Source organism: Rhipicephalus sanguineus, chromosome 4 (assembly GCF_013339695.2).
Source record: "Rhipicephalus sanguineus isolate Rsan-2018 chromosome 4, BIME_Rsan_1.4, whole genome shotgun sequence".
Taxonomy (NCBI): Eukaryota; Metazoa; Arthropoda; class Arachnida; order Ixodida; family Ixodidae; genus Rhipicephalus; species Rhipicephalus sanguineus.
The window spans coordinates 12497734-12523481 of record NC_051179.1 but is presented as its reverse complement, the minus strand read 5'-3'; the positions used below and the strand labels follow the sequence as shown (position 1 = coordinate 12523481).

Sequence of the window (25748 nt, the reverse complement as noted above, 5' to 3'; positions counted from 1 at the left end):
CGGAACATATGCTGACAGCCCGCAATCTGTCTATAATTTCACATCTGACGGTCATTCTTTTTTCCTAACCGGTTTCGTAAGGACTCAAATGTTCGAAGCACGTCGGGGCAGGCTGTTTGACGGGAAGTCTGGAAGCCAAAAGACGGCGATCGCATATGTTAGAGGCACTTTTCGCCAAATTGTTTCGACCGGACTAGGCTGCGACCTGGGAGTTTTTCGACTAGCTGTGCTTGACGCGTTTGTAAAACACTTGCAAAACCCAGTGATACACATTCTTGTGCTTGTTGATACCACTGGTGCGGAGCGCGAATAGGAAAATAACGCACCGCTTGCTATTCATTGAAATTATATAAATAGGCCGATTTCGTTATCGGTTGCCCTGTTCGTGCTATAAAAGGGTAGCTCGCAACTACGAGGTTAAGTAACGTCATTTGGGCAATATACAAGGACCTGTTTTTTCTTACATTCGTGCATTTTTTTCGTTATATTTGTATTTGCTTTATGCAGTGCAGCGAGTAAAACCAGCAGGTCTGAACTGTGCAGTGCTCTTTCCAGCTGCAAATAAAGCGACCTAACCGATCGCCCAGGGGTACTCCGGCCGTTAGATGCGTTCAAATTGAAAAAAGTTGTTGAAGTTGTGACAGTTGCATCACCTATACGGCAGCATTACGAAGAAATGCTTCATCTTTTCCAAGAAGAGATAAAACAGCTCAAGATGAAAATTCTGCAGCAGAAAAATTGCACGCTAACCAAAAAGAGCGAGGCTCGATCCTCAAGCGATAATAAAGGAGATCAAGGATCAAAAGCTCATGTCTGAGTAGGGCAGGGCGATGTTCACTGCAGCCTTCCCCCATACATACAGCAACCCCTAGGGCACGAAAAGACCAGAAAGGCACATATTCTATTCGAGCTGCGGGCGTTTGCGTTAACGCTGCACTTCTATTCTCCATCAGCTTACGAGTATGTACGCACGAAGTTTAATCGTTTTATCGCGCACTGTCAGCAGAGCGCTCTATATACGAGAACGGTGTACAGAATTCCATCAAAGGAAATGCTGGCTTCACAGATGAGTCACTGTCTCGAAAAAGCTAGCCCAATGCCGCACAAAAACTCTACTGTACTTTGATTGTTGATGACAAATGAGAAAACATGTTGAGATTGTGGGCGACTAAACGGTTAGATGTGCGGACTTTGAGACTGGAATACATGATGACAGACTATGCTCGTTGGCTTAAACTTATGACTTATGCCACTTGGGCGTTTTTAATTGATTCATTGACAGGGTAAGAGAGAGCGGCCGCGAGCCTACTAAATAGTATCGAAAAAGCTGTATCTATTGAAACAGTGTCGACTGCGAGCTGAATGCCCTTGAAGCACGTCCATGCAAAGCCAAAACTATTCTTTTTGGAGATTTTGAGCTTGTCTTGAGAAAAGAGATGACTTTCAAGCCTTGACGAATATATATCCTTCTCGATGAGCATATCGAGTGTGGTGCTTTGGACCCACATTTATATTCCGCTCAAAGAAAGTGGCCGAACTCCATATATGCATAAGACTCCGTCACATGACGAACGAAATAAACAGGAAAATGAATGCCGAGAAGTGAGGTCTGCTCTTACGAGGATAATTATTAAAAAAAAACAGTGATACAGGCCCTTCGGTGTGCATGCTTGCAAGGAAAACGCAAAAGAAACAGAATAAAACTGGCCCCATTCTTATCTACGATTTCGCTTCTTATTCTTGACAACTTCTCCCTTAATGTTCGTCATTATAACCATTAAAAACCACAGAGGAAAGACGCGGTCAGCGCGGCGGGCGCGCTTTGGCTCCCGTTTCATGCCTATGGCAAGATGGCCGCCGCGCGCGCGGCGCGGCTTCACTGCGGCCCACTGATTAGTATAGGCGGCCTCCACTCCAGCAAGTTTTATTTAAACCTCCTTGGATGGAGCCACCTGGCTGAGCTAGTGGAACATGTACACGCGCCTCCAGCATTTCGCTTCCGTCGACCCCGATATGGTGATCAGTGAGAACGATGGTTGCACGACGGATGCTTACAATCAACAACAACAATAATAATAATAATAATAATAATAATAATAATAATAATAATAATAATAATAATAATAATAATAATAATAATTGTCAGGGTTTGACGTTCCGAAACTGCGATATTATCATAAAGGACGCCGCGGTTGAGGGCTCCGGAAACTTCAACCACCTGGGGTTCTTTAAGGGGCCCCTTTTTCAAGTAATCATCAAATGGCTTCATTAAATGAGTTAATTGCCTCACGAATCCAGTGCCGCAAACATGTTTAGAATCAGTCAAGTACGAGCGGAGTTGCAGGGATTTGTCGCACGCTGTAATAAGCGCTTTCTCTCTTTCACACCCGCGAGCGCGCTGAAAGCTACGCACGGGGAAGGGGGGAATGATAAGGGGTCAAGAAGCTACATCCGTTCTGCAGCGCGAGTCACGACATCGAGCACTTTCTTTCCTTTTTCTTTCTTCGAACGCGCTACTTACTTTCAGCGTTATCGCGAGCGCGGTCATGTCGCGACATCCCGCGGCGGCCGCGGTAACTGTGCAGCTCACGATGCTCAAATTCATGGAGTTTCCTACAATATTTACTACAGGGAACTCTGGCGCTAGTGTCTATGGGAGATGCAACGAATGACTCAGCCAGCATGGGAATGATGGGTAGTACACGGATTTGTCTAAACTTCGTTCTTTCGGCTCCGTTTGGCTCCACGTCGCCTGCATCTGCTTTGTCGCAAAACGAAGTTCAGCAAAAGTCAGCAGTCCCACTTCACCACTTTAACCTTTTTAGGCTCACCAATTCAAATCTGGTCACGAAGTTTCACAACGGTCTATTCTTTTATCCGAAACGAACGCCAAAACCCAGCAATAAACAAAGCCACAAGTGTGTTAGAAGGCGTAAGCACGAAGATTAGGCAAATCCGTGTACTACCAAAACCATATACTACCCATATGCTACCCATCATTCCCATGGTAGCTGAACAATCGCAGCGCCAGAGTTCCTTCTAGGTAATTGTAGGAAACTCTATGCTCAAATCAACCATTGGCTGTGAACGTTGCGTTTATGGCGATGTCATTTGAGTTTATGGCATCATTTGTCGAAAGAAGAGCGGGCGATTTCTGGCTGACTTGGAGAATCCGCCTTTCTCACGACGCCTCTGCGCATGCGCGCATCCCTAGCGGAAAAGTCGCGAAACGTCTCGTCATCTCGGAGGCTTTGCTTCTGGCAATACCAGTTGTCCCGGCCCCTACCAAACCCATACCAAGCCCCTACCAAAACGGCAGCACAGGAAAATGAAAGAGGCGGATTAACTGTAAGCTCCAGGCCGCGTGTGGATCGCATGTTCTCAGGATCTTTGACTACCAATCGGTAGCGTTTCCCCGAGTCCTGACCATGCTCAGTACACGGGCTTATAGCATTTCGCCTCCATCGAAATGCGGCCGTCGCGGCCGGGATTCGAGCCCGCGACCTTCGGGTCGGCAGTCGAGCACCATAACCACTAGACCACAGAGGCGGGTACGTCTCTCCGAGGTCAGGATGAACGCCTCTAACAATGCGTCTGGGATGTAACCTGCCACAGTTGCGCACTGACTACCCGTGCAATGGTGTACTATAAGCCAAGAATAGCTTTTCCAAGTTGACATTCACTTCAGGGAATGATATCTGGTGATGGTGGTGGCGATGCATTCTGCTCTCAATAATTTCGTTGCATTAGAGAAACACAGCGATCCCGAAATAACCATTTATTAGCAGCAGCAATTCCAAAGGCACTTTGCTGAGACTTGGTAAACAGCATTCACTGATTGACGGAGTTGCCTTAAAGCTAGCAGCTCAAGAGCACTTGCACAATTATAACAATATGTATGCATATAATTGAAACATGACTTCTCATGGCAAACACACATAAAAATCTCAACAAACCTTAAAACTTTCTTTATAGAGGAAAAAAAAAATTCCTGCACCCAAAACAATCTGGAAGACAGTATAAATGAAACTAAAACTGTAATTGTATTATGGCAATTCACCACCATTTCATACATAAAAACAGTCTCCCCAATAAATAGTGTTATATACAATTTTTGCAGGCATTATGCCTTACCGTTAAGAGGATAAAAACACACGAAGACGCATGTCAAGATATCTGAAGGAAGCTCTTAAAGCCTAACCATAGTGGCTGGCTGCAGTTCTTTACTGTGAGAGAACCTACAGCTTAGAAACACTGATAAAACAACTCAGGCAAAAATGGTCGTGGCTTGCCACCATCAATTTTCCTGAACGGATCACTACGATCATTCATTAGCTTCCACCTCTGCCCTTTCACTGCTATTGGTACAATTTTGCATTTTCTTGTTTTTCCTTTTCCAGCAACACAGCTGGTTGTTTTCATTGCCTGAATGCCTTATACTTCAGACAATGCTATAAAAATCGCAACATGGTAAGAAGATTTAAAGCAAGATGAGAGAATAGGAAGGACCTCCTCAGAGCTCTACTACAAAATAGTTCAAAATGTTACAACAAAACCATGCAATCAATAATTCTGTAGCAAGTAAAATTAATGTTTATAACATCGCAACACGCTGAAATGAGGAGAAAAGTAAGCGGTACTACACGAGGGAGAAAGCAAGGACAAAAAAACTGTTGGGAAGCGAGTCTCTCTAAAAAACAAACAAGCAATAAATATTTAAAGCATCAGAAACGAGAGGAGGCAGTGAATAATTGACAGAGAAGTAGGAGAAAGTATCAAGCAGTAAACTGCTATTTGACGACAATACACCTCACAGAAGCCACATCCCAACAGGATATTGTTGACACCGCCTGCACAGTGTTTTTGCTTTATATTGCATTGTCATTGCTCCCAACTAACGTAACATAGCAGTTTTCATTGACAGTGACACAGTTACATGGCATTTGTGCACAAAACGATGAACTTCACTTTCTGCTTAAAGGGACGCCAAAGTTGAGTTAAGCATTAGTGCAATGTGCTCAGAAAATTGCAATTGAGGTCACATTGCCCTTTCTCTTTATTTTGCTGAGTTCTACACAAAGCAGCAAAGAGACATTGTCTAGTGTCAACATATTTTGCAATGCTCACCACTGATTTAATGCCTTTTTCTGCAGAAAAGGCCTGCAATAACACTGGATTGTTTGACATAATTTAAGAAACACCAGAAAGCATAAATATGAGCAGAGGTGGTGAAGCACAGTGATACTCCTTCATATAAAAGCCACAGCACTTCTATTTTAATGACTGACTACATTCCAAATACTGAGCACCACAGAGTTGCAGGTTATTGTACCAGTACTGCTGTTCTGAGACTTATCTTCTTACGTTCTGGTATAAGACTACACTAATACATTCACAATGTGAAAATTTATGCATGTCATCACGAGGAGCTACTTCAGATATTTGATGGTGGCACCAACCCTATTCTTTCACTTCACACTTGCAAGGCTAGCACTGCTACATATTTTCCCCTGTGATCCTTTTATTTGTTGCACGTTGGGCTCGTGGGTGGTTCATCTTAACTGCCAATGGCATAGCACATCCAGGGTGAGACAAACAGAGTGGCACAGAAACACACACACAGAGCTGTGTGTGCTTCTGTGTCACTTTTTTGTCACGTTTTTTGACGCGCTATACCAATGGCTTTTGTTTATATGGTGGTAGTTACGCGGACTGCAATACGCCTTTCCCCTATCAAGCAGCTGCAAGCAGCTTCAAAGCTGGCCACCATGTATGCTTAGCATCTGGCACAAACTCTGCAACACCCTGAAAATTTTATGCTGCTGTAATGACGAGCTCGTCTACATCTTATTCATTCCCGAAAGTGCAAAAAAAACGGGAGGCAAGTAGATAGTCCAGAAGCAATAACTACCATGGCCACGGCACCATAAAAGTTAAACGAAAAAGTGACCTCCCACAATGTATACTTATAAGCTTTCATGAAGTTTGGCAGACATCAACGTAGTACAATAAATCGTTGCAGCCTTATAAAACTGTTATAACAAGATTGCAGCAGGAACTGCTTGCTTGGCTGACAAACATATTTAGTGTCAAACAAGCTTTTCAGGACAGATGTTGCTTGTTCAGTTCTTTAACAGCTGCATTGGCTAGGGTAAAGGCACAGGGTGACATAAAGATGTGCAGCTTTTCTACAGCATTCAGGCAAGAGAAAGCACATGGTTATTACAACTACTAGTGGAGATAAGAGACAAAGGAACATGTCAAGACGAGGTAACTCATGAAAGCTGGGCTTACAGAATAAAACTGCTAGGCACAGCATTACACACAAGAATTGTTCAATTAGTTAAAATAATAAATAGGAACCACAAAATACTTTGTACCAAAACATTTCACATTATACATACAAGTGTGTGTTCAGTAAATATGCAAATATTCTAATCAAAAGTGGTCACAGTCGTTCAGCAAGTTTTTAAGCACTTCATGCAGTGGCACAGTTCATGTAAAAGTACCTTCTCAAATATATGAATTAGAAATACACCAGAGCTACACAATATTCCACTTCAACATTTTCTTGGGCTGTGTGAACAATTGCAATTCTGAAATAAGCAAGCTCGCAGACCACCTTGTAAAAATATATGATTCGCTTACCTACGGTACTTAAGGGGAGACGTGGGTCTTGAAAAGTGTGTTTTTAATAAATGGGTGAACAGAATGAAATTTAATACATGTATTCAGTTCTTTCTGCAGATTCCAAATCTGTGAGAAGATTTTTCATAGCTGCATTAGAACAAATGATATGCTATTTCTACAACGTTTTCTAGCACATTTCTACGGGGATTTTTGGCAACTTCTTTTCGTCAAACACAAAAGCAAAGTATGTGGCAAGAATGCCAGAAAGCTGATCTAGCCGATGATGCTGTTTATTTTCTTATAATATTGTTTACCATATGATAACTCTCGTTAATCATAAAGTGTATGAAGCAAAAAATTTTCACTCATATTTGCATGCATTTATTTTGCACTTGAAGTTTTATGAAAACAATAAAATTAGCATCATGGGCTAGACGAGCTCTCTGGCAGTCTTGCCACATACTTTGTTCTTGTGTTTGACAAAGCAAAGTTGCCAAAAAGTACCGTAACAAATATGCTCTCATAAATTGCATATCTTTTGTTCTAATGCAGATAATAAAAATCTACTTGAAGATTTGGAATCTACAGAAAACACTGAATAAGTGTACTAAATTTCATTCAGCTAACCCAAGTAATAAAAAAACTTTTTTCAAGACCCACGTCTCCCCTTAAAAGACCTGGCTGCTACAGCCAGTACAGTGGTGGTAAAACTGGTAAACTGTCGATTCTTGTCAAGTTTGGAAGAGCCAGAAGCAAATACCTTTTTGTCACTGAGTAAATGATGTATGTATGTATATATATGCGAGTCAAAATGCTATAAGGAAGCTGGCAACAGGAAAAGGCAGTGGTTCATGAACTACAACTTCATACCCTTAATAGAGCTGTCAAGAGTGCCGAGCCGTGGCCCTTCTTTACACGCAAATGTGCAATTCACCAAGGGGCACAAGGATATTTCGCAGAGAAAAATGTGCAGCATTATGTTTTTTTTTATTTATAATAACAGCACTTCTGAAAGGTGCTCGGACAACAAATTAAGACCACTACACTCAAACCTCGTTATAAAAAAGTCACATCTGCCACGAAAATAACTTGGTTATATAAAAAAATTCGTTATAGTAAATGTTTATTTGTAACACTGTAGCTATGACAAGACTATTCTTCATTTACTTCGTTATAACTGATAATTCGTTATATCCGTGTTCGTTACACCGAGGTTTGAGTGTATTCTATCTGCGATGGACCGAAAATATATTTAAGGCAACATGAGCAGGTTACTGGAGGAAAAGTCTAAGATATTAAAGGAGTCGCAATGCAAAGCATCAAGTCAGGCTAGGCTAGGTCCACTACTGCAAAGAAGATACACAAACAAAAACACTTCACTTCAGTACGAGTGACAAGGTGGTTTGTTTTTATGGCATTGGAGACATTACACCAAACAGGCAACTGAGCACATACAAAATGCAGAATCCTCAAGCCAGAAGAGGTACAGGAGAACATTGTGAGGCACTACTGAGTAACACTGATGCAGCCATGACTCATCATGTACAATGGGCTTTGCTATACGTCGTTGGATACATAATTCTATGATTGCACACATCACAAAGTATATGCTGCAATAAAGATGTCACTGGTGCGCTGCTGCACATCTATCAAGCATACCACATCACACACACAGCAACACAAAACAAATGAAAACAAACATGCTGCTACGAAAATGAAAGAACGCAGTGTGGTGGCAGTTTCTTGTGGTATAGCAGCACTCACACTGCTTGGAGTGCAAGGCACAATGTGGCCACTGGCTATTTGTAATTCAGAGAGGAATAACTGAAAAGGTAAGGTTCCCAGTATACAAATGGTCAAAAAAGATGCTCACAGGTATTGTGCAAAGTGAAAGTAACATGCAGAAATTAAATGATGCAAGCTGAACTCTGTAGACTGTGCTGCTATTAATCACGAGAAGTTTGAGTGGTGACCTTTTGCACGACATCAGCTGGAGAACTATTCTACTGCACTGTGCACATGCTCCATAAGCAAAGTTTGCCTCACTTACTCGGCCAACTTGCCCTATTCACGCTTTTCAAACCTCACGAGTCTGAAAGTTTGTACCAATGTGCATGGAATATCCTACAACACTATACCTTACGAAACCTGCAGCTGCTATTCGAGGGTAATCGCTTGTCAGTGAAACTATCATATTTTTTTTATCAGCAAATGCTTTAAAGGAGTACTGACATGAATTTTAAAATTTTTCGGGTTGTTACTCTAAATGAAAGCACGGGTGTCGAGAACCCTAAAAAGAGTGTCGTGGCACCTGGGAATGCATTGCATATATTTTTAATACCGCTCCTTTCAACCAGCAGTTTCGGTTTCGGTTTCGAGAGGGCGGCTGCGTAGTGACGTGTCAAGTCTGCCCGTGACGTCACGGGCAGACTGCAACCCACGAAATATGCACCTGCTGTCCTTTGCTGTTAGTCGAACGTGGTTAATGATGAGTGAACTGTCGTCGAGTGCCTCCGACAGCGATTTCTGTGATTTAGGCTGCATGCAGAACCCAGACTTCGCAAACCAAGTGAGCTGACTTGAAACGTCATAGGGCTCTCCATGTGGTGAAGCTGCCTTGCAGATGCTGGGAGATGAAAACTTTAAAGTCAAACTTAAATATTTATACGTGTTTCCCGGAGGTGGTGTGGGGAGAGCGTTAACACTATACATGCCAAGGAAACCAAAAACATCCGTTTTGCTGCACTTCAAAATCGTTTCAGTACTCCTTTAACTGTATAGTATAAAATGACTGGGATCATGAGCGATGTATATTTTCATTCAGCTGGACTGTTACTTATTCTACATAAAATTTCATAACCCACGCAATTTCATAACCCAAGATGGTGATTCGGTTGTAGCTGTGTAGGCTAACTCCCTCAGTGTTATGTTTTGTGATAAGAGTCATGAGGTTGTGTCCCTCACCACGACTGCTGTGGTTACATCTAATATATAGTATAGCCATTATTTTACTGGCTTCGTAACACTGACATCTATCAAATTTGCACACAAGAAAAAAAAAAAAAACTGACAGGAATCGACGGGTGCCATGCTGTGCAGGCATGGGCTGGAAGCACGAGAAAATGAAGCAAAGTGCAGCTATTACAGTTGGAGCATAGCAAACGACGAAGGTGAGTCCCACAGTTGATGCCACCAGGGCATCAACTCAAAGCACCGATTGTCAACCGAACCCACTGCTTAATTTTCATCTGCATAGCATCAACCTTGGTGGCACTGACTGCACTTTGCTTTTCTGCAAATAATGATGATCATCATAAAATTTAGGCTGGGGTATCTACTGCACAAGTAAACATGCATAGTTCATAGTCTTCTGCATCAAGCATAAAGTACTAAGAAATCGAGAATGAATCTTCAAAACAGAGTGCATTTTTCACTAATACTTTGCTTTCGAGGCATCATGGCAGAAATATAGAGCAAGACCAAGCATGTGTTGAGAATGAATGGACCAAATAGTGAGGGGTGACTGCCTGGTAGATCAGAACACACGTCTATTAGGGCATGATGTTTCCCACAGTAAACTGCCTTTGCAAATGCTAGTGCCTCGTGTCAAATTCTAAAAGCAGTGGAAGCATGCAACATGGTGCCACTTATGCTATGCTTCAACTTCCTAGTGATAAGGTAAGTTCACCTTGGGTTCTGCTCTAAGTTAGACATCAGCAGAATGAAAAAGCACAGGTGTTAGCATCAGCTACAGCAAAAAGACAATTTCATGGCCATATAACCTGCTTATACATCTTAAGTTGCTAACTTACAAAAAGACGAAACAAAAATGATCACACCTTGGAATGCCCGAACAATCACCAGCAACAGCCTTACACCATTCATAGCATTTTCATACTCATATTTACAACCAAGCCCATAATCAAGTTCTACATTAAAGGGACCCTGAAACGGTTTTTTGAAGTTTTGTCAGCGTTTAGGCAAGAGCATCCCTAAATCATTTGCACCAGAAATTAAGCGACGCACCGTGTACCAAGGCCACTACGGACAGTTATATATACACCCTCCTCCTCACCATGCCTTGCACCCTCAACTCACAAGAAACACTGGCATCGCCGGCAATCGCAGCGCTGTCATGAGCGCACTCGACGGTTTGAGCTTCGCCCAGTCGTGGCTTCCGATATTGCGCGCTGACAGGTTGCGCGCAATCTCGGAGGCCCAGTGTGCCCGGCAGCATAGAGTTTCCTAAAATTAACTAGAGGGAACTCTGGCGCTGCAATCGTTCAGCCACCATGGGAATGATGGGTAGTACACGGATTTGCCTAGTCTTTGTACTTGCGGGCTTCGAACGCACTTGTGGCTTTGTTTATTGCCGTGTTTTTTTTTTTTTTTCAGATAAAAGAATGGATCGTTGTGAACTTCGTGACCAGATTTGAATTGGTGAGCCTAAAAAATTACACCATCTCCCGCTAAAGGGGACCATGAGTAGATGCGAAGCCGGAGCACTTGCACGATCTCGTTCCGTTGGCGTTTGTTGGGCATGCTACCGAGCTCGCGTCGTGGAACGCGAAGAGCGGCGCTACGCGCGTCGTATCTTCTATCTAGCCTGGCCGTTAATTCTCACAGGGCGAGCGGGGAACGCGGTCGACAGGCGGGCGAGAGGGGGCAGCGTAGGAGAGGAGAGAGAAGGGGAGGGGACGTGCATGCGCTCGAGCTCATCGCGGCGTTGCGCAGGAGAGAATTTCGGCATGTCTAGCCCGTGTTTCAGAGGAAGAGTGGAAAAGGGAAGGGGAGAGGGAAAGCGGAGAGGGGAAGGGGAGATGGGAAATGGGAGAGGGTAGATGACAGGAGGAATGGTGAGGGGGAGTGGAGAGGAAGGTGTGTAGAAGGGTATACGCATGTGCAGTAAGGGTGGTCACGCCGCACACCACCATCGGATTGAGCTCCACCTAAAGATACTTCGCATCTAAAAGTGGTGAAGTGGAACTATTGAACGTTTGCTGAACTTCATCTTACGACAAAGCGGATGCAGGCGACGCCAACGGAGCCGAAAGTACGAAGTTTAGACAAATCCGTGTACTACCCATCATTCCCATGCTGGCTGAAGCGCCATGCATTGCAGCTCCCATAGACATTAGCACCAGAGTTCCCTCTAGTAAGTATTGTAGGAAACTCTATGCCCGGCAGCACGCCGCTCGCGGAGTGGTTAATATTTGCTCCGACAGGTGCCGCTACACTACCAGTCGATCTTATTTTATTCTCCTGTACGGCAACAACCTGCAAAAGCATGCGGACAAACAAAAAGAATTCAAGAACGATCACCGATAAGCGTAAACCCTGGCAATGTGGTTGTGTCCTCAGGGGTGAAGTTACAGCCACAGACATGTGGATTGTGGCGTTGAACGGATAGTGAGAGCGCGACGCTCATTGCAGCAACGAGCTGAAGGGATTTCGCTCGCCAGATGCCTCACAAACATTTCACGATGTCGCAGCCACAAGTCACCAATTGCTAGATATGTGGTACACAACACGGCTAGGGCAATTCATTTTGTCCAAGAAAAGAAACCTCGAGATAAACACTGTCGCTCAGCTCACGTCAACACAGAGCACGTTGTAACACAGGCAGACGACGCTCGTTGCCCACAGGAGGTTCAGTGACGTGGACTGGACATATCCAATCAGATCAGCCGCCTGCGTGACGTCACGCTTCCAGTGCGACACGCACTGGAAGTGGGCGGGGATCACAGCTGAGCCGCCGTGATCGGTGGCGATTCGCAGCTTTAAAGCCTTCTAAAAAATTACACAAATTACACACATAGCTTAAATCGGTCTGTATATGATCCTTACAACTTGCTCTACCGGCCCAATGTGTTCGTACAAAATTGTCAAAACCGTTTCAGGGTCCCTTTAAGCCTTCAAGCTCCCACTGCAATGGTGTTAGCTATGAGTAGTCAGGATGGTGCTTGCTTTAAGAGACTAAACATTCTGCACTTTTGTCCTGGACGCAGTGCAAACCATGTCTGGGCGACTCTCTTTTTTATTGCCGTTATTTTTGCGCATTTGCTCTTACTCAACACAGCTTGTCCTTGCTTGCCTATGAAGACAAGCTCAGGAATGTCTCGGCCCACACGAACGCCTATGCTGGATTGCAGTGCAAACATTTTTCTTCTTTTACGATTGATAGAAGTTCTCCCAATATGTTGCACCTTCTGCAATGTTACAAGCAATTCTCATATGAAACAAGAGAGCATGAAACGCATGAAACACTGGGGTCATGCAACTGCAGCCTATCAGGATGCAGAAATGTCCCCCCGACTGAAGATTGCAATATATTATATACACATGCCATGTCTGCTAGCAGCTGTGCTTCCTTCACAAATAACGCAAGCAGCAGGCACGAAGAGCATCTGCTGGTTAGAGTAAGAAAGTTGTGGCTACTTGGGTTTCCTTTTAATCCCTTTATATATGCACAGTTACTAAACAATTATTCTTAAAATGGCATCAATGAAGGAGCTAATAGGTGAAGGGAGTGCTATGAAACAATAGTACTGAAGAGATGAAAATTCGCGAACGTGGGGTGTCGCTGGAGCCAACGCTTCGACAAGTGGACTTTTCTTCAAAACTGCAGCCTTGAAGAAGACAAGTCCACCTGTCGAAACGCCAGCTCCAGCGACACCCCATGTTCGCGAATTTTCATCTCTTCAAGCTTCCATCTTCGCCTGAACTTCTGCCTTTCTTGGATTTCAATATCAACAACACTGAAGAAGCCTGTAAATAATCTGGCTGTTGGAGCGTGGTTGACAACCGTTCGCACTGCCACGGGATGGAAGTATGACGCGTGAACCGACTGTATTTTTGCCGAATACAAACACAGCATGACAATGGTATAGATACCGACAGAGCGGCCGTGTGCAAGCAAGCATATGGCCGTGCAGCAACACGGTGACAAGCTTTTCTGGCCACTTTGCCACTTGTGGAATAAAGGCATTTGTTCTCAAACAAACCTTTATTTTGGACTCCTAATTATTCTGACATTACGTAGCCCTTGCATAGTCCAAATTATTGGCCAGTGACTGAGTACTACTTTCGACAGAGGAGGGTGACCTCCAAGAAATTGACAGACATGTCTTGTGGAGGGCTTGGGCATCGTAAAAGCGCAGCTGACATTTTCATCCGTGGTCAAGAAGAATATTGCTGGCATGGGTGAGCATGAAAAATACCTTTCCTTGTGAATTTGTTCACTTACCAAAACAGCTAGCACTGCTAAAATTCATTCAACATTTTCACACCTGCGTACGATCCTTTCTAAGTGCTCATCCAACTCGATGCGTACACAAACTATGTTAAGGAGCAAAAAGCAAAACCTCTCGGAAATTAAATGAAGGCATGAGGATAAATACATTTGGAAATGACTCAAAAAGTTTCAAACTTATGTGTGGTATGTGTGGTTGGTATTCCATTTCTTACAGCATGAGACAGTTTGGTTGGTCCTGCAAGTGACCGAATAGAAATGAAACCCTCTGTTTAGTCATCATAGACTTGCGGCCAAAGAACTCTTCTACATGGGAAAAAAGATCCTATAAACACAGTCAGCAATGTATGAATATCGTGGGCAGATGGTGCAATTGTTAATCTACAATGCAACAGAAAACATTGCTTCTTCAAGGTCACGGAAAAACGATATGAAAAAGTGAACAATCTTGGGCTAACCTAGGCAATGCTTAAAAAACGAGTTCCAACAGTTGCCCGTTATATTGGGTCAACTTTTCTTACTCTTGGCATGTGCCTTGATGTGTGTGTCGTGTATATAGTATTTCTAAAAATACAACAAAAAATGTTTAGATGATAAACATCATGAAATAGTTAAAAAAATAAGAGGGCAGTGGAAAGGCACCGAGTGACGGTAACTTAGCTATCATTCATAAAACGACAATAGCACACATACTTACTTGCCAGCAAGTAGGAAGAATAAAAGCTATAGTGCAGCATTAACCTTAACATTTTAAATATTATATACAGTGGTCCTAGTCCTAATAGTAGGAAACTTGTGTCTTTTTCGAATATGAACAGAGCTAGGTTTCTTTTTGCTTTCCTGGTGAATGGCACAAAGCACAGCTCCCTCTAAAAGAGCATTAAGCCCAGACTACAATTATGCTTGGCAGTGTAGCATGCACATGCCTATGTGTCTATGTGCTTGCTATGCCTGCCATACCTTGCAAGAAATAGCAATAAGTGTCGATAAAGGATGTGTGCTAGGTTCATTGACAGATGTCATTCTGGAATGAGCTTAACTTATAGTGTTTCCAAATGCTTACTAACCCTGTTTAACATAATTACTTTCATTTTGGAGCTGCAAAATCAGTGTAAAAAAGAAGACGGTCCTTGCTCGCATAACATAATTTTAATGGGCACAGGAACAAGCTGGTCTGCACACCGCCGTGACTATGAAGTTTGGGCCCTATCGTCGAACAGCACAGTGGCCAAGACACTGTTCAGACCATGACTTACTGTACTCCTGACCTGCACAGATATGTCCCCTCTCCAGTGCCCATGTTCTAATTCATACCTCTGGCCACTAGGGACGTAACCTACGAGCAGCATGGTGCTAGTCAGCACCTGTTCGCTCACGTCAGCCTCGGCACTCGTGGGGCAGTTTCGGCCAGCACAGAGCAATTACATCATGTAATTATTATGCAGAAATGCAAAATACCTCGAAAATAAAGGTATGAGAAGTGATCTAGAAATTCTTTGCATTCTATAAGGGCACAGCATCATATAGGCAGTCCCACACCATGCTAGTCTACAGCTACAGATGTTTTCAGCCGCTATACAATAAATATTTAACCGCAATGAATATCTTACTTAGCCCTCTGTTTAAGTTTGCAAAAACAGTCACATATATGCCGGCAGTTTGTCACAGAATGCGGGCGTTCTGACTCCAACGCCGTCAAAAAGGCCGCAGAGTTGTAGATGAACAGGTTGTAGGAAGCGCCACCAACGGCGAGCGGTTGAACGAGAGCGGGGACATGTGCTCCCATAGGAGCCCACTATTAGTGCAGGTCAGGAGTACAGTAGGTCGTGGTTCAGACTGCCTTCTCCGATTAAACTCTGTTGGTCACATGGCTCAAGGGTAATGGTGATGCAAGCCAACACAAATGCCTGTCTGTATCTTTCTGGTGCGAACTGCATGCCTGCAGATGCACCAACACGCGTGAGCTGCTTTGAGCCATCCTTTGGAAACACAGAGGCCTGTAGACGTGAACTTGCAAAAGCAAGAAAGCATATGTGTAGTCTGGACGCTAATTTCCGCAACCATTTCTACTTCTCACGTGTAATGCAAACTGAATGAGGCAAACACATTCATACATTTACAGCCATCCACAAAAACTGTCTTGAAATGCTCCAGGAAACTTTGCATTGAGGAACGAATTGCATCTTGGCAACGTCTAGTGTTTCTAGTCATGCCTACTTGAAGTTTTAGTGCTGCTATGGATGCAAAAACCGAATTTCTCTCAGTACAACAACGTGAATTGAATGAACTGTGACAGCTCTACATTGGGCTTGTACTGTAGCATGCCATGCACATGCTCATAAATGAAAAAAAAAGAGCTAATAATTGGTTGAAGTAAGCATGCATGTAAAGCAGGCTGTGTGGATATGCCTGAAAAAGAAGCTTTCAATGGGAAGAAGATTCCAAGCAGCAAAGAGCACAGATGATGGAACCAGATATGCGAACATATGCCCATGCTTGTTGCCATGTCGAATGAAAATTAACTAGTAGCCAGATTCAAGCTCCCATGCACTTGCATTGCTGTCGCATATGCATCTTTTTAGAACCACAAAAACCAGTTAAATGATTAAGATGGATAAAAGCATGGAGATATTCTATAATGTTTTTTAAAGGGCCCCTCACCAGTCGCCACTGCAAATTCTGGCTACACATTGGAAATTCCAAGGCACTTTGTTGAGGGAGCATTTTACTGAAAGTAATTTTCCCACTATTTTGTTGCTGGAGGAGACGGAATAACTGAACCGCCCTGTTACCATGCCAACAGTCACTTTCAAGAGAAGAAATCTCAGTCTGTGCCTCAGCTAGCAAGTGGTGTCCTTTCTCTGTCTTCTCCTACGTAATGGATCGGGCGCACTGCACAGTAAACATTAGATGATTAACAAAAGTCACTTGCTGTGGTAGGTCACATTACAAACAGTGCATTTCGCATCAAGGGCATTCTGCGTGTGACCTTGACTCTCGCTTGAAGCATGACTTGTTCGAGAGGGAAGGCCTGTGGCCTTCTGTTTCAAATTTTGACCATTTTGCATCAAGATGTCGCTTCACACTTCGCAGACACGACTGTCACCATGTGATCTGCACACCATGATAATTTGTTTGCAATTCCCTAAGCTGGTGAGGGGCTTTAAATGAATGATTAAAGAGCTGAATGGCTAATAAAACTAGTTCTCGCTACAGATGAGCACAATTTAAAATGTGGGGCAAATAATTCATTGAACAGTGCTGACAGAACAGTGTCTGCTTCAATGAGCCGTAAAAATCACATGAAGAGGCAGGCACACTGGCATTCTGATATATATATAATATATAAATGCATCAACTGCACTGCAATAGCAGATTTGTAACCTTGAAAATACTATCTCCTCTTTAAGGCTGCACAATATATACTTTGTTTTGCATAACAAGAATGTCAAGATGACGGAAGACAAGCAACCCTTCCCATGGAACATGCGGTGTTTCATGAGAACTGAAAGCTTCTGGGGCAAGTTGGCAACTCACCATTGTGAAAAACAGCACTGTGATAATAGAGAAGGCAGATAATGATAGGATGCGTCAGTTCATTGCCTTGTCTCGTATATCGAAACGCAACTTTCAAAGTGCTGGGTTTTCCATCACAACACTTGGCTCTTTGTCTGCATTAACTTTCAAGTATCACAAGGAAAAGAAAAGAGAAAAAACAAACGAGGCAAATGCGAAGCGTCAGTGAGCAACCTCCTTGGCGTGTGAGCGAGCCAGGGCAATGGACAAGCACTGCACCCACTGCTCAGTGTTCTTACTGTCCTTGGCCTTCAGCACAAAGGTCTTGTCCGAAGTGAAGATCTCGAAGGCTTTGGGGATGTTGCGACCACGGCTCCCAATTGGGCGAACACTCCTGATCTGGCTCACTTCAATGGGCTGTACTTCCTTGTCATCCTTCTGAAACACAACAACATGTGGGCAAACGGAGCAACAAAACTGCACTGTGTCTATTTCATCTAGAGCCTTGCTGCAAAAGGTGCCAGTCTGCTGATGTGAACACGCATCTGCTACATAAGCAAATTGTAAATGGGAAAACAGGGCACAATCACAGTAAAATAATAAATAAATAAATAAATAAATAAATAAATAAAAGCAACAGGCTAAGAGTGCATTTTTTAAAAATGTAGATTAAAAAGAAAAAGACTTCAAAAGTGATATTTTTGTTGTATTATAAATAAAAACAAACTTAATCTAACAGAAACACTGAATCTAATACACTCAAAGCTCATTATAACAGTCACATCTGCCACAAAAATAACTTCGTTATATCCGAAAATTCGTTATAAACGTTTATTTGTAACGCTCTGTCCATGACAAGACTATTCTTCATTTACTTCGTTATAACCGGTAATTCGTTATATCCGTGTTCGTTATATTGAGGTTCGAGTGTATACAAACATAAGAACTTAAATCTAATAAAAACAAACATAAACAAGAACTGAATGAGAATTGGTGACTGTGCTGTTAGATGCACAAACGATAAATTCATTTATTATGCTGTTTCTCTTCTCGCTAAACACAAATTATTTTGTTAAAAGCTGCTCAACAACTGAGATAAACTTCTGTGTCCTTTTTTTATGCATTACATTTTTGTACAATAGATACTGTTGGCAGCGAAGTTACACACTCTGGTCGGTGAACGCACACCGGTCGGAGTGCTTTCACTGACTCCACTCGCAATGTTTAGATTTAGCAAGTCACGCTTGATTAAACCAAGTGACACCTTCTATACATGCACTTAACTATCAAGCTTGGTGGGGGTATCAGTGATCTCTCCAGTTACCTCAAAAGAACAAAAGATAAACACCTTCACACGGCACAATGAGGTTCAGGATTTTCAAACTCACCAGGCCCCTGTATGATAAATGTGCCCCCGAAAGCGTGAAGTAGCGCGTTCTCCAGTGTCGAAACAGCTTCCATTTCCTTTTTTTCTCTTTCAGTTGCCCCTGGAGGAAGTGAAATGTGGAAAGAGGAGGTCTGTTAAGCCTATTCGCTGTGTACCATCTCAAGTAACAAGCAAGAAAAAAAGATATGGCAGTGGCAATTAACAACATATTCATCACTGTCCTCCTGGCATACTGTGCACAGATCTTACAGGATGACACATGCACACACGCACAAAAGAAACCGAACTGACAGAGTTTTTTATTTTGCAGGTTATGAATTTTTGCAGAATGATCTCATAATGACGCCTTTTTATCACTCTTGTACTAGCCACAGAGCAATGGCCCTTGGCACATGCGATTCCATGTTGATGCCGCATGCTTTACACAAGGTCTCCAAAGAGCGAGCGAATGTGCTGGATTTGCCCACCTCAATGACGGGCTCGCCACCTTCCTGGAGGAAACCTTGGGCCCGGTCGGGGTGGTTGCACAGGAAGCAGCCCCACAGGGTCAGTGGCCCATTGTACTCGAACACATCAAAGAAACGCTCACTGCGCAGCTCAGCTATCAGGTTGTCCTGGTCCTGGATGACACAGTGTGGTTCAAAGTGGTGACCACTTTCGTACACATGAAAGCGACACAGACTTAGCTATTCAACAAAGATGTGGGCAAACGATACAAATGCAAGCTTCAAAGTGAACATGAACTCTTCAATACAATATGGCCCTGCTTTTGCATTAGCTTCCACTCAAATGACTGTGGGACCCCCACAGTGGCTTTATAGACATCTGAGATCTGGCTTCTGTTTTCTATCTATTATGCGGTGACACCTGATTTGTTGTCAGGTGCGGATAAAGCAGATCAGAGAATGAGAGAGCTTACCTTTGCAGAAGGAAATGATGAGGTCACCAAGGCTAGGAATGACTTGTTATCATACTTCAGTGTGTCCCAGCAATTTTTCAGGCTACTCACAGACGACTCTCGCGTACTTAAGGCACTTGTGGAACGAGCCTAGATGTGATGAGTTAAAAAAATAAGGGGGAATGTTTCCAATAGAACAATAGGAACAGAGTGCAATGCCTAAAAACACAAAATTTGTACCTCTTGACACGAGAAACAGTAGGTGCAGAAAAGAAAAGTGTGCATAATGGAAAAAAAATCAAAAAAAGGAGGTGTTGCGAGCTGCAGGCAGATCAAGCGCATCTAACTGCAACGACTGTCTAACTCAGCTTCATAAAGATGTGGAGACAATTAGAAAGAAATATCAAAAATCCAACGTGAATTCAGCTTCACCTCTCCTTACTGCATACTCGAGCACACCACACAAAAACCCAAAGAAAGCTTGTAATTTGCAAGAAATTACAAATGTTCATGCGAAATAGACGAAGAGATCAGGAACCAAAATATTGGTGTGGCATTCACTCAGCAGGATCCCTTACAAACATCCCAACATCACACATGAGCCAAAGAACTGCTTTGCTCAGGTGCACTCACCTGGAGTGCAAGGAACATGAGGTGGATCCATATGCGTGGATTCTTGGTTTTCATGACAAAGAGGCTCTTGTTGTACAGACAGTGCTCCCCTTTCCCCTGGCAGGCAAATTGAAGAATGGCATGCTTCTTGGCGCGCCTTTCTGTACGGTCAGAAAAGAGAGCTTTTGCAGCAGGGTTTTCTGTGGTTATTAAGAGAGCTCCTCTTTCTCTTACTGATAGTTTCTGAAGGAAAATGATACATTTGCACAAAACAAAGATGTAGATGACCAGACTTGCTCTTATAGTGGGCTACTGTCTTCACAGTGAAACATTACTTCTCCACATTCTCCCAATTTTTAACACGAAAGTGTTTTATGCCGGGGTCCACCATGGCTCCACTGACGTATTTCCGTCACGGATATGACGTTGTAAAATATAAAGACTAACATATGGCAAAGAAAAAAACTAGAAGAAAAAGTTCAGTCACCGGGAATCGAACTTACGACCCCTCACTCCGCAGCGCACGGCGCGATACGATTAGGCCACAGATGGCACGTTCTTCGCCATGCTAACAGCAAGCTATTTATATACACCATTTGCCGGTGGCAGCACTCAGAGATCGGTGGTACATCAGAGTGTTTTCGTTATCACTGGCGAGATGGCGTGAAGGGCTTGAAGAGCGCGCTTTAAAGGTCAACGCCCCACGTGTCGCGATGAGTGTGTGCTTCTACAGGGCGTGGTCTCTCGTGCGCGGGGGTGGTGGGGGGGTGCGCGTCGCCGTGTGACAATCATTTCAATTTCGTTCAGCAGTATGGGGCATGCTAGTTCTGCTGATACATGCTGAATGTATTCGACAGCATGGGTACGAAAGACTGCAATCACCAGCAGAGGTTATTAGCAAAATTGCAGCGCAAATTCTAATTATTGAGCGAGTGCCGTTACAGTAGGTGCAAGAACGCTATGTGGCCCCTGTACAGCATCAAAGCTTAGCCCGATAATAAAGCATTTCTACAGGCTTTTTCAGCCACTTCTGTTGATCGGCTCGGAATAAATTCTTATTTGTGTGGACGGGCAGGTATATCTGCTTAAGTGGGGCCACCTATTGGCCGCTGGGTGCTGTTGCTCCTGCGCAGCCTCTGCAGCTCACTGGATGGTCCAAAGTTTGGTCTGAGAGTTCTGAACTGAGCAGCACCAAGGGACTTCTCACATCAATATTCTAATTTGACAGTGGAACTCACCTGCTTTGGAGCACAAGAACGCCTTGCATTCAAAACATTGGTCGCAATGCCTAACAACGTTATCGCAATGAGTGACGAATGTCTAACGCAAAACACCAACAAAAACTTTTTATTTACACTTCGCTCGAAAAGAAAGTTGTGATAATTGATCGGCGAGCACTCTTGAGTGATGATGCAATCACTTTGCGCCGCATTTCAGTGAGCTGCAACATTTTAACTGCTTGAACCATTGGCGTGAGCAACGTCCTCTCAGACTGGCTTGGCTGGAAGCCACCAATGTTGCCAGCCGCAATTTAAGGTTACCGTGGCTTTAGCGCACTGAGAGGGGCATGGTCAAGTTTGTTGTCAGCCTACGTCAACACCGTAAAAGTACGCTTCATGCGTCCAATCTCAAAGAAAAATGGTGCTAATTTCGTCCACTGTAGCCGATAGTCCGCTGTATCGCGGTCCATTAAACGCGAACTTCGCTCCATTATAATTTAATACACAGAGCAGACTTGGACTGAATAACGGTCCGTTGTATCCGAAAGTCTGTTGTACGCGGGTCCATTATAATGAGCGTAGACTGTATATGCTTTGACAGTGTACCCCCCGGCCAAGCTCACCGTGCAGCGACTGCTCGGAGCAGTGGCAACAGCGGCTAGCAATTTCGTGCGTCGGCGCCCCAAAACGCAAGACTAAGCACGCTGCGCGCCGAATTTTTGTCGGCGCAGCTAGGCATAATTGATCACTGACAGATCGGCGGCCTTTGTTCTTAAATCGGTACGTCGATATCCGGTGCGCTGTTCCCGTCCCGAAAGTATGCCAAGCAATGTTTGAAGTCGGAAGTTATTGAACTTGGAATGCCCATGGTAGAAAAGTCCGCTGTAAAGGGGTCCTGGCCACCTTGCTGGCCTCACATTTTAGTCAATTATATCTGAATGTCCGTTGTACCAGAATCCGTTGTAAATGAAGCTCAATCAATGGAACAGATAGGGAGGTTGGCATAACGACACAAATTGGTCTGTAGTATCCGAATGTCTGTTGTAAGCAGATCCGTTGTAACGAGGTGAGGTTATGCTGTAAGTGCTTTCCTACCTGACTGCGCTTACATTTTCTTGCACTGTACTGCATAGTGGAATGTAATTTTTCCTTTGACCGTTTTACCATCAAGGTTGACTTGCAAGACATTCAACCGAGCAGCCACTACTCACCTTCGATGGTGCACTTGGATGGCAGCGGGAGCTTGACGAAAATGGTCTGCATGTATGCTTTGATCTTGTCTAGATGTTTCTCACAAAAGTGTTGCACTGCATCTCTCATGGGGTATGGCTCAAACACTGATATCCTCTGTAAAACAAGACAGAGCAATGCAGGCATATCTAATCATGCTAAGCCTTGCTCAAGCTTAGAAGGGAATCAGTTAGATATGGATACGTCAGAACCTTTTTCTCATTAAAAAAAAAACGTTGACTTTACTCATGAAATTGAAGCTGCCTCTTTGTGAATTTGGTGCCAAAATGTCAGCACTGGCAAGCTGACCTGATATCGTGAATGGCAAAGTACTTTATTGCATTTGAGCCGCCTTGACATTGTAAAAGTTGCTGGTGCTTGCTGTGCAGTCTTTAGCTCCTTATACAATGCAGACTTTCTTTACACAAACACAAAGAACACCAAACAGATGCTGCCATAACAAAATCACAACATCAAGATACAGTAAAACCCTGTTAACTCGGATCTCACGGGACCGGCGAAAATGTTCGAGTTAACCGAATACTGGATTATCGAATGGACCATGAAAACAAATGGAAAATGTGCTCGGCACAGACAAACCTTTATTTCATGAAAAACTGCGTTATTTTTGCCTGCCTCGTCATTGGAATTTGTGCTAGGACGATCTTCTTCAATCCAATCAGGTGGTGGTGCGCACGCTCGCTGTCGCGAGAACGGACACAGAACTCCTCGAGGACAGCGAGGGCTTCGGCGGCCTCCTGCACGGTGCGATGTCGCGTCGGCTCATCTTGAGTGTCATAATCGGAACAGTGATTCTGATCCTTTTCAAGCACTTCCGATAATATGTCATCGTCAGGCAGCAGACCTGCAACGGCAACATCATCGTCTATAGCGACGTAGTCTACAAGCTGGACGCCACTAGGAAGGAGAGACTCAAAACGCGTGTCATTCACCTCTTCGTCGTCCATATTTCCAGTGGGCTCGCAGGTATCTTCTGGAGTGGCCTCCGGAGAAGCATCTGACTCGTCAGGGCTGACAAAGCCGCTGTGCCGGAAAGAATTTGCAATGACCTCGGGTGGCGTGTCGCTCCAGACATGCGCTAAAATGTGAATTGCGGACAGGAGACTCAGGTCATATTCGCTCCCTGCTTCCTTGCACAGCAGGATCCGTTCCAGTACATGCTTTCTGTACCTGCTTTTTACGTGCTGAATTATCCCTTGATCTAGCAGTTACAGGGCAGCCGTCGTGTTTGGAGGTAGAAATACAAGTTTGATGCACTCCAGCCCCGTTACACTGGTATGAGCGCTGCAGTTATCAACTACGAGTAAAACCTTGCGCTTTTTAGTGGAGAAGTGGTGGTCGAGCTGCCGCAGCCAAGCTTGGAAGATATCCGAGGGTCATCCAGGCTTTTCTATTGGAGCGATATTGCACAGGAAGATGGTGAATTTTCTTAAAACACCTTGGGTTATTTGCCTTTCCGATGACTAGCAGTGGCAGGCGCTCGGTGCCCAACATATTTGAAGCGAGAAGCACAGTGACCCTTTCTTTGCTCCTCTTTCCTCTAACGCACGGGTCGCCTTTGAACGTGATCGCTTTGTCCGGCAAGGCTTTAAAAAAGAGAGCCATTTCATCGGCATTGAAAACATTGGCAGGTTCATAACAAGCCAGGTACTGGGGAAGCTCAGTTCTCTTCCAGTCAGCAATGCGCCGTTCATCCACTGCTGCTTTCTTCCCGCACACGTTCCGAAAGACCAATCCGTGCCTTTCTTTAAAGCGGGCAAACCGTCCTTCAGATGCACTGAAAGCGTCGATGTTCATTTTCAGTGCATACCTTTCAGCTTGCTGACAGATCAACGGTCGACTCAAGGGAAGCTGGCTGTTCCGCATGTCTGTTATCCACTACAGCAGTGTGTCTTCCAGTTTCGGGTGCGCTGCCATCCTTAGTCTTTTTCTTTTCCCGGTGAATTTGCCGCTGTAAAATGCCTAGAAAATTTTTGCTTGGTTCTTCACGTAGTCGCTTAAGGTGCTTCTCTTAACGTCGTACTTTTTCATTATCTCCTGTCGAGAAACACCTGCGTTAACATCTTTCAATATCATCACCTTTCTTTCTAGATCATTTGCTGGCTGCTGTGGGCGCTTCACTTCGGTGACGGTCGCCATCACTATGAAGCGTGACTGCGGCGGCAACGCGCAGAAGCACAGCCAGAGAACGCAATGTGCACGATCTTGCACGCTACTCGCGAAGTCACAACACAAAGGAACCAGCAGCGTAGGTAGACACTGGATGCGCCGGCGGCCCAAGCGCTTCCGCCAGGTGGTGACTAGCGCCGCCTAGCCACATCCCCCTCATTCACTATCATCATGATCCTTTTCTGCTGCAGTTGTTCGTTCGGTTTCGGTTTCTCCGAAACTCCGGTTGCGCCGTCGGTTACGGCATGCAGTGCTTGAGCCTCCAAGCCGCTGCGATCGCGCGACTCAAAGTGTGGAGTCCCGACTCCGGAGTTGTCCGAGTTAACCGGTGTGTGGCTAAATCCCTCCGAATTAACGAGCATTCAACACTATTGAAGTACACACAGTTTTGCCGGGACTGCGCCACGAGTCCGAGTTAACCGAATTTTTGAGTTAATGAGATCTGGATAAACAAGGTTTTACTGTACTGTCAAAATCCATGACGTCAGAGTGAGCTGGTATGGCAGCTTCAAATTGGTGGTGTTACTGGTTTTTCATTCTAGACTTTTCTGAGTTGTATTTGTAGGCCTCTCAATTTGTCACACTGTTTTTTTATTTGAGCAGTAATAATGTAGACCTTTAGAGCTGCTTGCATCTACCTTCATCACTTCAACCTACTCTATAAAAACACGTAGATGTTCTGTGAGAAAACTAATTACCCATAACACTACTGTTTGATCACCAAATTACGACTGAAATTAGTGACATGATACCTGACCTTGCTCAATTTTTCAGACGTGATGCACATGTGACTTTACGAAGCAGAAAATTTTG

The 25748-nt window shown here is 44.1% G+C and overlaps 1 protein-coding gene across 1 annotated transcript in view; it reads right to left on the bottom strand.

The window, feature by feature from the left end:
• Nucleotides 1–7852: 7852 nt before the first annotated feature.
• LOC119389406 (ventricular zone-expressed PH domain-containing protein homolog 1) overlaps nt 7853–25748 on the bottom strand; it is a 47189-nt gene continuing 29293 nt past the window's right edge. Inside the window, exons 12-17 of the mRNA XM_037656637.2 lie at nt 22727–22862; nt 20317–20456; nt 19705–19833; nt 19253–19405; nt 18787–18885; nt 7853–17836 (exon numbers count right to left, since the gene is read on the bottom strand). Of these exons, the coding sequence (XP_037512565.1) occupies nt 17621–17836; nt 18787–18885; nt 19253–19405; nt 19705–19833; nt 20317–20456; nt 22727–22862 (873 nt within the window). The 3' untranslated portion in view covers nt 7853–17620. The remainder of the gene's footprint in view (nt 17837–18786; nt 18886–19252; nt 19406–19704; nt 19834–20316; nt 20457–22726; nt 22863–25748) is intronic.